The sequence below is a fragment of the Phytophthora sojae genome, assembly GCF_000149755.1.
Source record: "Phytophthora sojae unplaced genomic scaffold PHYSOscaffold_6, whole genome shotgun sequence".
Lineage (NCBI taxonomy): Eukaryota > Oomycota > Peronosporomycetes > Peronosporales > Peronosporaceae > Phytophthora > Phytophthora sojae.
Window position 1 is genome coordinate 228136 of NW_009258120.1, and position 13714 is coordinate 241849.

The following is a 13714-nucleotide window of genomic DNA, read 5'->3' on the forward strand; positions in this document are numbered from 1 at the left end:
CAAAAAATAGATATATATCATATTTTCGGCATGCCTGCTTGTAGCACGGCGTGTGTCAGCAGGCGGCCGCCTACGGATACACGCTTGCGCTTGGTGCTGATGTCCTTGGGGGGCGGCGCTGGAAGCGTCAGAGCTTCATCTTGGACAATCTCGCGCATATGTAGCCACGCAGCGAGCTGGACGTGACGAGGGGCTCCGTTGCGGGCGAACGCATCGAGTCGAGAGCCCATCTTGACCAGCGACAGTGGATACAGTCCACAGGCCTTGAAACCCCGCTTGATGTTGCGACTGATCTTGGCCCCTCTCCACGCCATGCCCGCCACGACGATGGCGTCCTCCTTGCTGATACTGTAGAATCCGCTGTCTTCTTCTTCAACCAGCTCGCCTATCAGGTTCCGGATCTTGTTCCTGAGCGTGGAGAACACCGCGACATCCAACGGTGCAGGAGGTGCTTCCGTTTGGTGGTAGGAATACTAGCAGAATCCTAAAGTGCGCAGCTGCATCCACCACCTTCGCTGAGTAGTGCGAAGCGCATATGTCCAGGATGAGGACAAGAGGGCGTTGAACTGAATCAGGCACCGCAACAGAAAAAACTGTAGCCATACCTCGAATAGCTCCGTGTTCATGAAGCCAGAAGGCGATGACGACACAGCGGCTCCTGGCGCCTCACAGTTCTCTAGAAGCCGTGATGACACTGTCTTCCCCGGCAAAATAAATGCCGGAGGCACCACGAATCCAGCAGCGCTTCCGCACGCCACGATGGTGAGGTGAAAATTCGCCGTAGGCTCGGTGCTCCAAACGTTGCTCGACCCCTTGACCGCTACGACTTTCTTGCTCTTGAGTTGTTTCTGAAACGCCGTCTCGTCCATATTAAACACACGTGAGGCATCGAGCTTCAACTCAATCACGAGCTTTGCTAGCGTATTGAAAAGCATAGTTAGATCGGTGGGGACGATGCAGTTGCGCTTGAGTGACAGCGCCTGCGCAGTTCGTCTTGTCAGGACGGGAAAGCGCTCTTTAAAGCGCCTGTACCAACCTTACCCGACACTTTCACCACAACCGAGGAGAGCGACCCCCTGAGCCTTGGTAATGATCACAGAGCGGCTGACAGGATGGCCGACGAGCTACCGACCGATGACCCAGTCGCAGAGCTGCTGCTCAGCAACTGGGGGGAAGAACGGCTTCGGCCCGGGCCTCGAGGAGGCAAGCGACTTGCCCTCATTTGCTGCCGCCAGCCACTTCCGAATCGTCTTTTCGTGGACGCCGGTCGCCGTAGCGACTGTGGTAACAGCGCTGCCTGCTTGGACTTCACCGATTATCTCTTGCTTCCTCTCCTGCGTGTAGGTATTGACCATTGGGCTGTGTTGCTTTCAAAATGAAGAGTGGAAAGTAGATGGCTGGTTCGAGTTCCCGCCTAAATTTCCCCGCCAGTTGTTGTATTTTGAACAGGTCTCCCCGGCAAATCTGGAATAGCGATGTCGAATGTACCTCGCAGAGCTAGTACAGTTATGCACACGAGATTTGCGCTTGCTGGATGATGGGTACTGAGTTTAGTGAAAAATGGAGGGACCAGGCCTTCTAGCGGGAAGTGCAAGTTGCTAAATAGTTATTATAGCAGGAGTGAAACTTTCACTAAAGTTATTGCTGTAGCACGATGCAAACATGACGGCATACGGTTTGGGCGACAGTACCTTGCCCTGAACGATGGGGCAGTACGGACATTAGAACTCCCTAAACGACCGTCCCAGGCAGCGGTCTACGTGATGCGATGCTCCGCGACCAAGACAAACTCTTCACTATATGTACAAGTACGAACACAAGAATATCGGATATTCGGCGATACAGTATTATATCGCCGACCCCCCTCAACGACCGCGCTCTGCTTGAAAACTGAGCCGACGGTACAAGACGAGGCGCTACTTTCCCATTAATTGAGTAATTCAGTACATTGACACTTCTGTCAAGCCCTTTGCAAGTTTCGCAACCTTGCAGTTTCTATTGGTCCGACCTTTCCAGATTTGCGGGGGCAGACTGTATAGGTTTCGTACTTAATATTATTTCTACGAATAACAAGACAGAAAGCGTCCTCACTGGTCAAAACCACGACGGCCCCGAATTGACCAAACGGCCCGAGATTGGCCGTTTACCTTACTGCAAGCCGGACACGACCCAACACTGTTGGGCCAACAGTGAGAGGAGATATCGATTGGGCTGTTTCCCCATTCTTCATTTCCATTCATCCGTGGACTTTGCGGTTTGCCACGGTTTACGGCCGTGGGCTACATACACATATCCTGAACCACAGGTAGCGTTCGCGCCAGAGATGCCTGGGCTTAATCTGCTACGCTCGCGGATCTTAAATCGCACGAATAGTTACAGCTTGGCATTGAGCCGCTTTGACAATAAAAAATCACCCTGGTCCCCAAAACCCCCTTAATTCTGAGTACACAAAATGCAATGAGTTGTGTTGAAGTGAGCATCGAGTTCGCGATAGATATGCCCAATGTGAGCAGATATAAAAACCCCTCTAGCCTGTCACCAGGTAGTATATAAAAGTGTATGAAAGCAAACTTGGTAGCTAGAAGTAGGCATAGTTCCGCCGTCGCACGAAGAACTGAACGCGAAAGCTTATCGCCTTTAAGCCGCCTGCTTGATGGCGGTGGCAAGCTGCACGAACACACCCTGGTGGTGCTCCCACTGCTGCTTGACACTGTTTGCATGCTCAGCGTTGGCTCCTTCCGCTTCTGCCAACTGCTGGACGGCTGACCCGCCACGCTGCAGCAGGGCCTGAAGCGACTCAGCACGCGCGCGGTTGTGCAGAACGATGGACAGCGACTGCACGTCGTGGCCGCTCAGTGCCCGCTGCAGGCATTCGGTCAGCAGCTCGGCGGGCGGGGCAGGCGGGACATACAGCAGCATGAGCACCAGCGTCTGGCACAGGCGGTCATCACCCGCATCGTTGACATCATTTTGGCGACCGCCGTCAGTCCGTCCGGACAGGAGGTGATCCACCAGGTGAGGAAGCAACACAAACCGAGCCGAGGGGTGCAGCAACGGCAGCGCGCGACTCACCAGCATCTTCCCCTTCGTCGCCGTCAGCATCCTCTGAAGTTGCTGGACATCACAGCTCATGACGCCACGAGAAGCAGCTTCACTGTCAGCATCGGCCGGCTGCGTAACAATCACACCGAGCAGACCCGCTAGCTCAATCAGCAGCGACGTAGTGCGCGAGCGCAGCTCAACAAGCGCAGGGTCCATCTCGTCCTCGTTCATCGAGTGGAACTGCTGGACATTGATGCCACGCGCATCGAGCAAGTGGCGAGCGTCCTGCAGCGACAGCAGGCACTGCATACCGCGATCAAGTTGGAGACGCAGCTTCCAGGTATCGTTCGCGAACACGGAGTTTTTGCCGGCATCGTCACTCATGCGAAGGACCTTGGCAGCTTGAGCTTCGGCAGCGACAGCCTGGGCACCGGGGCTTGAGCCGCGAACGTGCTTAGGGCTGGCAGCTTCGCTGCTCGACTCGGCCGCCGCGGGCGCTGAAGACGTGGCCTCTTCCTCGCCACCACTGGAAGGCGTGCGTTCCGGATCCGCGGCATTCGTCGGCGACGAAGCCGGCGGCGAGGTCGTTTCCTCCTTGCCTGCAAGGTTGAGCAGCTGCTTCGGCCGGTACAAACTGCTCTTGGCGTTGCGTCCGAGGACATGGTACTCCGACTCCCAGTTGCGAGACTTGACTTCGCGCTGCACATCGCGCGGGTCCACTGACTTGACGTGCTGGAGCTTCCACGACGGAAGCGGGACCGACGGGCGGCCGGGCACGCCAGCACGCGCGCGCTTCTGCATGTAGTTGTGGAAGTAGTAGTCGTCACTGAATGGGTCGCTCGAGCGCAGCCACTTCATCTGCTGCTGCATCACAAAGTTCACGTCACGCGGTGTCATCATCTTGAACGCAGGCGGCTGCATTTGCGGAGGAGGGCGAGGCATTCCATTGCGTCCGAACGCTCCCGGGGGTCCAGGGAAGGGCGGGCGCATAGGAGGCGGCGGGCCACGCCCGTAGAACTGCGGGGTCGGCGGGCCAGGAGGATACATTCCCTGCGGCGGAGGGGGCATCGGAGGACCCTGCATGTGCATCGGGTGCGGAGGCCGGCCTTGCATTTGTGGCGGAGGAGGCGGCATGTACTGCATCTGCTGCTGCTGCTGCGGGTTGGGAGGCGACATAGGAGGAGCCATCGGCGGCGCACCCCACGCATTCGGCGGCTGGGCGTTCTGCATGGGAGGCATCGGAGGTGCCGGGACCGGAGGAGCCTGCGGAAGGGGAGGCGGTGTCTGCTTGGACGGCGGGGGCACCGCATCCACGACCGAGTCGTCGTCATCAAGCCCCAGTCCACGAAGACCAGGCACCTGGCTCTCGTCAAGCTCAGAGTCCTGTTCGAGGCTCAACCCAGGCGGCGCGGCGCGACCACCGGCAGTTGAAGCCGCCGTCTTGTCGGCCGTCGACCCGTAGAACTTCTCCTCGAGTCTGGAGAACTCCTGCTGGCCTCTGGCCCACTTGAGGTCTTCCGAGGGCGCGGCCAGTCCAGGCGGAGCGCTCAGACCGGGCGGCGCGCGGCCGGCCGCGCCTCCACTGGGCTTGTTGCCTGCCGGAGCTGCGCCGGACTGGAAGTTGCCCATGAACACGGCCGAGAACGCGTCGTTGAAGAAGAGCGACGAGCCGCCGGCGTCGCTGGCCTTGGCGCCGCTCTCCACGGGGCCCAGGAGGTCGTGCGCGCGCAGGTCGGCCAGCAGCGACTCATACTTGGTGTCGTCCACGCTGCCGTTGGTGAAGAAGGCCGGCAGCCCGTCCATGGACGAGCCGAACAGCGATTCTTCCGAGGCCATGGCGGGCGGGCGTCAGAGGCTGCTTCAAAGGCGGGGGATCGAGGCTGCACGCGGGGGTAAAAGGCTGCGGAACGGGCAGATAGATACAAACAGAGATCAGCACTTTGTGCAGGATGCAGGGAGCGCGTGTAGATGCAATTTATATGGCCGGAGAGAGCAGACAGCGGCGATCATGGCGGTGTCACTCCCCCGACCAGGTCATGTTCGTGAGCAGCAGCACAGCGCGGCGTACCTGAGGTGCTGAAGCGAGGCTTCGTGGATGTTGTGGCCCTCCACTTTGGCTATGGGGAGAGCCTGGGGACTACTATGTATAATTATGGAGCAATGTATACTTAATTAAGAGGGAACAATATCATTTTAAAGAGGTGACAGCGAGTGTCCACCTTATGTAGCCATTATTACCGATGTGGACACTTTACTGCAACTTGGTCTTCTTGGCCGCGCGTTTCGCCTTGAAGCGCTTGAGCTCGCGGACGAAGCCCAGCAGGAATGGCAGGATGAGCGGCGCGAGCAGCGGCGCGTACACACCCAGCATCTGCTCCTGCGGGAAGTAGAGCTGGCGGATCATGGTGTGGTCGTAGTACGCGGCGTCCGTGAGCTCCGACGCCTGGCGCGCCATGGCCAGCAGACTGCGCAGATCCGACACCTCCACGCACTCTTGCCGCTGCTCCACGTTGCTGTCGCAGAGGATGGCCTCGAGTCGAGTGACGGCCGTCTCCACGCGGGTCTGCACGCGCTCCAGCACGCTCAGCTCCGGCAGCGTCTCCACGAGCTTGACAGTCGACTGCAGCGTCTCGATCGCTGTCTGTATGAGTTTCGTGAATCGGTCGCGCATGACGACGTCCAGCTCCCAGTCAGCAATGCCGTCGGCAGGCGAGGGCAGGAACTGGAGTCGCCGAGTGGCATCCTCCTTTTGCTGCCGACGAGAGAAGGACGGAACGCCGAGCAGCGTGCGCAACTCGGATACGAAAAGCCCCATGACGCGCTGCAGCTCGCGCTCCTTCGTCTTGGCAGTCAACGCAGCTATCTCCTTTTCAGTAGCGTTGACAGAAGGCTTGCCGTTGAGCGCGTGGGAGTTCAAAATGACGGCGATTCCCCAACCAGGCAGCTCGAAAGACGTCGCCAAACTCTTCTCTTGACCATCAGGACGAATAGACAGTGGAGCGTGCGCAGGATCGGGCAGCGCGGCCATGAAGTGCAACACTTGCTCTCCGTCGCCGAGCACCGAGGCGTCCAGGAAGTCGTTCGCACTCTTGAACTAAACAGCACCAAACGACAAACACGACGTCAGCCACGTACTGACAAGCCCATGATCAACTCAGCCTCACCTGTTTGAGATCTTCAGCGTTGAGATAGAACTCCGTCCCATCGGCGCTCGGCGTGACTTCCTTCGCCAGTCTAGCATACTGCACGATCTGGGTCTCCACGGTGAAGTTGGCAACCGCTCCAACCTTCTGCACGAGCTTCCCCAAATACCGATCCACAAGCGTCTGCAGGTTTTCATTCCACGGGGTCGTGGGGTTCTCCTTCAATAAAGAGAACTGCAGTCGGTAGTGCAGCGCTCTCCGCGCCGTCCTCGTATCAACATTCTTCTTCTCGCTCTTCTCGTCTGCTTGGGGGTACACATGGCGCGTCATCAGCGTCTCGATAGCCGAGTGCACTTCATCCCCCTTCGTCACTTGGCACTGCGAAGACCAAGCGTGGCGATGTTTCCCGACCGTCAGAACTGGAGCAGACCCCGCCGCCTTCTCGTCGCAGAGCAGGAACACACTGAAGCGCTTGTGCTGCGTGTTCACAAGCGTCTGCAGCGCATCGTCCGTGGCTTGCGGACCCAACTGCGCGGACTTTTCCAGCGTCTTCTTCTGCTCAATTGTTAGCTCTAAGTTGTGCGTCTTGTACACGACGTTGGGGGCGCTGGAAGGCGGCGCGGAAGATCCCGATCGCACGCTGTAGATATCGACCTGGAATGGGTCCGTCCCGCCGAAGCGCGACGCGTCCCACGAGAGCTGCTGGATGCGCGACACGGGCAGATCCACGCGCTCCACCTGCGTGAGGTGCCAGGCCACGGGCGCCGCCAGCAGCGCGAACAGCACGAAGGCGCCGACGATCTGCAGCCGCGTGCCGGCCATCTTGGACGCAGAAGTATCAATAAGCGTTGCACGATCGTAACCGGGGTTACGCCGCGAGGGTACAGTGCATTACCGCATTTAGCTAGCTGCTCTACATACTCTACCAGCGCGTGCAGACCTCAGTCTCGACTGACTGAGCTCGGCTGCTATTTGAACTTGAAGCCCTTGTGCTTGTGCTTGTAGTGCTTGCACTTCTTGTGCTTGTAGTGGCCGCCAGCGTACACGACGCCTGGGTACGCAACATAAGCCGGCTGCGGGGTCAGAGTCGCCTGCACGAAGAGCTGTCGACCCTGGGCTGCGTAATAGGCCTGAGCTTGCTGCGGCGGGGGAGGGGAGGAGGATACCCCTGCTGTGGTGGGGGGGTAGTAGTTGCCGCCGTACATGCCGTCGACTGATGGACCGATACCTGGAAGCCTGGAAGCGCGCCGCTGCTTTAGTCGACTGGATTTGTTGTGTGGTGGCTTCAACACTGAGAGCGTCTCTGTGCAGAAAGAGTACCCGGGGTACGATACACAGGAGTAACCAAGGCTACGCTCGATACAAAACGCCAGTTGTCGGTCTCATTTCAGTCGAAGATGGCGAGGCACGATCAAAACGAGTCGGTGACGGACACGCCCGTGCTGGAGGAGGCGCCTCGGGCCGAGCCGCCCAGTGGCGACACCAACAACCGCGGCAACTTCACGCGCAACCTGAACAAGGAGGCGGACGAGAGCATCGCCAAGAAGATGTTCATCGGGGGGCTGGCGTTTCTGCCGTGGCTGCACCTCGTCAACGTCATCTTCTACCGCAAGCAGTTCATGGACCCGTCCATCGACGCCACCGTCACCATGTGTACGCCTATATGTGCAGTAACTTCATAGCAGCACAGGCCCACCGGAGCCTAGTCTCCTGATACAGTCGTGCTCGTGCTCGCATTGAGATCTCACTGTTATTGTGACATTTGTTGTTGTTACCTTTAGGGGTGCGCCGATCGTTCATGGGTTTCTGCTTCTGGACGGTGCTGTTCATTTCGTGGGTCCTGCTCTTCCAGCTCAACTGGAAGGAGTTCGGCTGGCAGAGTCTCGTCATGGTCGTGCCCGACGAGGACGAGAACCCCGGCTGGTGAGCAGAGCTTTTCGTCGCAGTATCGCACCGCCACGACCACTTCAGGTGTCTATCGACATTGTACTATGCTTCTCCCCTCCATTCCGTCGCTACAGAGGCTGGTGGTGAGCTCCGCGATCTAAAAGCTGCGTCCTAGCGACACTATAATTCATGCAAGACTTCCATATTCAAAAGTTAAACGTTAAACTTTGATTTGTCTCGTTTTGATTGGCCGGATGAATCACTATGTGGTGTACATAAGGTAAAATTTCGAGCTGGATCTCGCTCCCCAAGTTCACAAAAGGCTCGAGCTGCCACCGAAGCACAGAGCGCCAGCCCCGACTCGACCCCAGCTCGGCCACCATGAGCGCCCCCATCCTCTCCATCGACACGCAGCACGAGGACATGATCGTATGTCGTGTGCACTCTGTCCTCCCTCTTTCCGCACGCTCTTGCGGCGCCTCTAACGCCCATAAACTACTGCCAATTGGACTAATTCCCACCTCTCATCGGTTTAACAGCACGATGCGCAGCTGGACTACTACGGCAAGCGTCTGGCCACGTGCTCCTCGGACCGCACCATCAAGGTGTACGACGTCACGGGCGACGTGCAGAACAACGAGCAGATCTTGACGGGGTACGTGCGTAGCTCAGTAGCTCTTGGATCTATTGACAATTATTTATTGCGCGGCGACTAAGTAATTGTTCTTGATACTGTGTTGCCGGGTAAATTAGACACGAGGGCCCCGTGTGGCAGGTGGCGTGGGCGCACCCCAAGTTCGGCGTGCTGCTGGCGGCCTGCTCGTACGACGGCAAGGTGATCATCTACCGCGAGCAGAGCCTGAACCAGTGGACGCAGGCCTACGTGCACGCCTTCCACGAGTCCTCGGTCAACAGCATCGCCTGGGCGCCGCACGAGTACGGACTCGCGCTCGCCTGCGCCTCGGCTGACGGCACCGTCTCCGTGCTTAGCTACTCGCGTACGTGTTCAGCTGCAGTTGACTCGAGTATCCTTTCTTTTCTAGTGCGGTGATTTACTGAGAAATGGTGCAATGTCGTGGTTATTGCAGCGGAGGGCTGGAGTGTGAGCCACTTCAAGGACAGCGCGCTGGGCTGCAACGCTGTGAGCTGGGCGCCGTTCAATTCGGTGGGCTCGCAGGGTCCCGCGGGCCCGATCCGCCGTGTGGTGACGGCCTCATGCGACAAGACGATCAAGATCTGGAGCCTCGCGGAGGGCGAGACCGAGTGGACGAAGCAGGAATTGAGCTCCGTTCCTGCGCACAGCGACTGGGTTCGTGATGTGGCTTGGGCCCCGAGCACGGGTCTGCCCGTGAACCTCATTGCCAGTTGCTCGGAGGACAAGCACGTGTACATCTGGTCGCAGACTGCGGAGGACACTACCTGGAAGCGCGAGCTGCTGCACACGTTCGACGCCCCCGTGTGGCGTGTGAGCTGGTCTGTTACGGGCAACGTACTGGCCGTGTCATCCGGTGACCACAAGGTCACGCTGTGGAAGGAGACGCTCGACAAGAAGTGGATGTACGTATTCCTGCCTCTGTATCGTTTTGCGGTGGCTTTTTGCTGATACTAACCTTGCGTTTGTGTGCTGTTTGCAGTCAAATTTCGTCCGTGGACGAGGCTGGTGCCATCCACAATGGCAACGAGTAGATGCGTCTTGCGCTGTTAGGAGACTGAAGCCCCGGTGTAAAAGGCGTTGATTTCACTCCAGCTTGACTTGCGCTTCCCTTTCCGATTGCCCGCAAATTGAATTAGACGGCAGGTGATTGATCCGTGGTGGGGATTCCTCCTCCGTTGGAATGAGGAGAGGCGAGGGCGGTGAGCATCCTTGACGCCACGCAGCACTATCGACAAGAACGAGTAATACACATGCGTACATACCTATCCCAGTGTTTAAATGGTGTTGTCTATGGCTTACAGACAGCAACGAAGCCGACAAACTCTTCGTTCCCGCCTGAACATCTATCAAGCTATACTACCTGTGCGTACGTGCCTGCCTACTCTTCAAAGTTACGCGTCCACCGCCGCTGGAACTTCTCCTCGAGAGCCTGCACGCACTTATAATGAACCTGGTGCTCGTGGTTAAAGCTCGACAGCGTCATCTGGCGCTCGGAGGAGCGCGCCTCCTCCTTCTTCCACTCCGGGTCGGACGGATCCAGCCTCTTGCTGATCAAAGCGCTATGGCGCTGCTCCACCGTCCGCAAGTATCCAGCAATCCACACATCGTCAACTGTCACACAGACCGACGGGATGTCAGCCAGAGCCTCCACGTCCGAGAAGAATCCGCGTCGGTAGGCATTGCCGCAGCACGCCTGTAAGATATCCACGTAGCGGCCGCGAGGACGCATGAAGTACGGCACGTAGGCGGGCACCACGCCCACTTCGTGCCACATGGGCAGCATGCCCCATCCGCAGACGCCCAGAGCATCGTCTGGCTTGGCCACAGCCTCCCAGGCCAGCGACGCCACCAGCTCCGCAGGGTACTCGAAGTCGTCGTCCAGCGTGATGATGAGCGTGGTCGGGTCGTCCTCCAGCCTCAAGGCACCCAGCAGCTTGGTGGCCGGGCCGTCGTCCATGCAGCGGTTGACCTTGACCAGCGGCGCGAGTCCCACGAGCTCGGACGGGATCTCCGTCTCGTCGTACGAGCGCTCCGGGTGCCGCTTCATGGGGCCCTCGGGGATGTTGACATAGATCTGGTCGGGCTGCAGCGACTGCCGCGTGAGCGAGCGCACGCTGTCCATGACCTTGTCGAGGCGGCTGGGCGTCGTGGTGAGCGACACCACGACGCGGAAGGGCGGGCGCCAGGGCGGCGACATAGGCGGCAAGTCGTCGGCCAGGCGGCCGTCGTACGCCGTCGTGAAGAGCGCCGTGGCGGCGGGCGAGATGCTGCCATAGCGCACCAGGAGCTGCGTGTAGCCCCAGCAGACGAAGAGCGTCGCGCCCACCAGCAGCGCGCGCAGCAGCGTCACGTGGCGCAGCCACGAGTGCGGGTGGTGCTTGCTGTGGCGGGGCAGCACGGGCTGCCGCATGAACACGCTCCACTCGCGAGCCATGCGCGCCAGCATAAAGAGGGAGGAGGAGCTTGGGGACTGCCGAGCGAGCAGCTCCGAAACCGATAGGAAATGGATGCCTTTGCGTGTGACACGGACCATCTGGCTGCAACCGTCGCGTCATCGACATTTTGGTGTGTGAGCACACCACATGCTGCACTACAGGCGTAGGCTATATTTAGATTCTGGAAGGTGGTTTTAACTGCCGTTCTAAAATGGGTTCGGGAATTCCATCAAGTAGTTTTATGCTGAGTGCAGGTTATGCGGTACGTAAACATACCGTTCGACGCCCATTGTACTGATCTTTAACCCGCTAAGTAAGTACACTAAGTATATACACAAATGTTACACCATATTGTGTTTTGATACGTAGCACCTGGATTCTCAACTCACAACTACAAGGGCCGGGCATCAGCGGCGGCAGTACCAGGATGAACCTGTTCGGGCGCAAGTCGGCGGCGCCCGCGCGCACGGGGCCCGTGGCGACGGCCGAGACGATCCGCAAGCTGCGCGAGCAGCTGGAGTCGCTGGAGAAGCGCGAGCTGCACATCGTGAAGAAGATCGCGCTGCAGCTGCAGGAGGCCAAGCAGAAGAGCGCCGCCAAGGACAAGCGCGGCGCCATCTTCGCGCTCAAGCGCAAGAAGATGTACGAGGCCGAGGTGGAGAAGCTGCAGGGTGCGCGCATGACGCTGGAAACGCAGGTCATGACGCTCGAGAGCGCGCACGTCAACATGGAGACGTTCACGGCGCTGCGCTCGGGCGCCGAGCAGATGAAGGCCATCCACGGCCAGATGAACGTGGACAAGGTGGACAACATCATGGACGACATCCAGGAGGAGATGGCCACGGCGGACGAGATCGGCCGCGCCATCTCGCAGCCGCTGGGCTCGCAGCTCTACGACGACGACGAGCTCGAGGACGAGCTGCGCGAGATGGAGGAGCTCGAGCTCGAGGAGAAGACGCTGGAGCCCATCGCCGTCACGCCCGCAGAAGCTGCGGTGGCCGCGGCCAGAGCTCCGCCCGCGCCTGTTGCAGCAGCAACTGCAGCGGCCGCCGCCGCTGCGCCTTCGGCCCCGCTCGCTCCTTTAGCGCAGTATAATTTGCCGGACGTGCCAACACACACCGTGGAATCCAACATCAACGTGGTGGGCAACGCGGACGAAGACGAGCTGGAGGCGCTGCGGAAGCTGGAGGCGTCCATGGCGTTGTAGCGCGCTAGACACGCATCAGGTCATAAAGAAACAAAGTGAGCAGTGAGCAGGAGGAAGAAGACTGGACTCGCACATGGTGACGGAACTGCGCGTACTACTATGAGCGAGCTGAGCTTCTTCAGATATGTATGGCAATAAACGGAAATTTGGACACACGACTGACAGACGGGTAATGCTTTGAGTTGGGCAGATACCATGGCTGCACTCGCACTGCACTGCACGTGCAGCCAGCTCTCTCTCCTCTCGTCGCCTTGCTGCCTGCTTCTTTTGAGGCTCCTGTCTGACAGCAGCCTTCTCTCCTGCCTGCCTGCGTTGCATCTATCTCTTGACCCACTGGAATTTCTTACGGGCCTTGGCCTGACCAGCCTTCTTCCTCTCGACCATACGCGGGTCACGCGTGAGCAGTCCCGCCTTCTTGAGCGCCGGGCGCATCTCCGGGTCGAAGTTCTGCAGCGCGCGGGCAATGCCGTGGCGCACGGCGCCAGCCTGTCCCGTCATACCTCCTCCCTTGACCGTGCAGACCACGTCAAAGTAGCCGATCTTCTCAACCGTGGAGAAGGGCTTGAGCACGTCCTCGCGGTGCGTGTCGCGCACGAAGTAGTCAACGAGGTCCTTCTTGTTCACCTTGATGCGGCCCGTGAAGGGCTGCGCGGCGGGCTTGACCCACACGCGGGCCGTGCTGGTTTTGCGGCGGCCCGTGCCGTACGCGCGACCCTTCTCGTCCAGCTTGCGAACGCGCACGATCTTGTTTTTGGCCTCGTGGAAGGCGATGCGGGCCGACTTGGCGCGCATCGCGCGCTCGTCCTCCACGCTCACCATGTTGCGCACGGACTGCAGCCACGTGGGCACGCCCTCCTCCGTGACGGCGTCGATGTCGCCGTCGAAGCCGAACCACTTCTCGCCGTCCTCGGCGCCCCAGCGCTCCTCGTCGAAGTACTCGGCGTTGTGCGCCAGGAACGCGTCGAGGCGGCGCCGCCGCTCGGCCGTGGAGATGCCGTCCTCGTCGATGGGCAGCAGCTCCTCCACCTCGACCTCCTCCTGCTCGTCGTCCGAGTCGCTGTCCGAGTCCGAGTCGCTGTCCGAGTCCGAGTCGCTGTCGCTGTCGTCGTCCTTGGAGGCGAAGAGCTTGGCGGCGTCCGTGTTCTTCTTGTTGCCGGGCTTGTCGCTCAGGAAGCGCGCGCCGGGCACCGACACGGCGTTGAAGGCGGGACGCACAGACGGACACAGCGCACTGGCCGCAGCGGGGGCCGCCGCGCGCGCCACGCGACGCGCCGTCAGCAGCAGCAGCTTCATCGCGAGTAGGTGCGGGGGAATGAGAGGCGTGAAATGGCTCGGCCGGCTATGG

At 59.4% G+C, this 13714-nt stretch overlaps 7 protein-coding genes across 7 annotated transcripts; 1 reads left to right on the forward strand and 6 right to left on the reverse strand.

The window, feature by feature from the left end:
- Positions 1–17: 17 nt before the first annotated feature.
- On the reverse strand, positions 18–1355 carry PHYSODRAFT_334665 (hypothetical protein; the record flags this gene model as incomplete). Its single annotated transcript, XM_009531945.1, has 3 exons — positions 18–473; positions 606–1026; positions 1129–1355. The coding sequence occupies 3 exons, from the start codon at positions 1353–1355 to the stop codon at positions 18–20; spliced, it is 1104 nt and encodes a 367-aa protein (XP_009530240.1).
- Positions 1356–2637: 1282 nt separating this feature from the next.
- On the reverse strand, positions 2638–4878 carry PHYSODRAFT_257200 (hypothetical protein; the record flags this gene model as incomplete). The annotated part of the gene is made up of 1 exon (XM_009531946.1): positions 2638–4878. One exon carries the CDS (start codon positions 4876–4878, stop codon positions 2638–2640), a length of 2241 nt encoding a protein of 746 aa, XP_009530241.1.
- A 415-nt stretch (positions 4879–5293) lies between these two features.
- Positions 5294–7007, reverse strand: PHYSODRAFT_512683 (hypothetical protein; the record flags this gene model as incomplete). Its single annotated transcript, XM_009531947.1, has 2 exons — positions 5294–6136; positions 6207–7007. The coding sequence occupies 2 exons, from the start codon at positions 7005–7007 to the stop codon at positions 5294–5296; spliced, it is 1644 nt and encodes a 547-aa protein (XP_009530242.1).
- A 15-nt stretch (positions 7008–7022) lies between these two features.
- On the reverse strand, positions 7023–7432 carry PHYSODRAFT_286497 (hypothetical protein). Its single transcript, XM_009531948.1, has one exon. It carries the CDS (start codon positions 7388–7390, stop codon positions 7154–7156), a length of 237 nt encoding a protein of 78 aa, XP_009530243.1. The 5' UTR covers positions 7391–7432; the 3' UTR covers positions 7023–7153.
- Positions 7433–7587: 155 nt separating this feature from the next.
- Positions 7588–11544, reverse strand: PHYSODRAFT_286498 (hypothetical protein). Its single transcript, XM_009531949.1, has one exon. The coding sequence runs from the start codon at positions 11258–11260 to the stop codon at positions 10106–10108; it is 1155 nt and encodes a 384-aa protein (XP_009530244.1). The 5' UTR covers positions 11261–11544; the 3' UTR covers positions 7588–10105.
- A 45-nt stretch (positions 11545–11589) lies between these two features.
- Positions 11590–12369, forward strand: PHYSODRAFT_513547 (hypothetical protein; the record flags this gene model as incomplete). Its single annotated transcript, XM_009531950.1, has 1 exon — positions 11590–12369. One exon carries the CDS (start codon positions 11590–11592, stop codon positions 12367–12369), a length of 780 nt encoding a protein of 259 aa, XP_009530245.1.
- Positions 12370–12687: 318 nt separating this feature from the next.
- Positions 12688–13678, reverse strand: PHYSODRAFT_561739 (Mitochondrial/chloroplast ribosomal protein S9; the record flags this gene model as incomplete). Its single annotated transcript, XM_009531951.1, has 1 exon — positions 12688–13678. Exon 1 carries the CDS (start codon positions 13660–13662, stop codon positions 12688–12690), a length of 975 nt encoding a protein of 324 aa, XP_009530246.1. The 5' UTR covers positions 13663–13678.
- Positions 13679–13714: the final 36 nt, after the last annotated feature.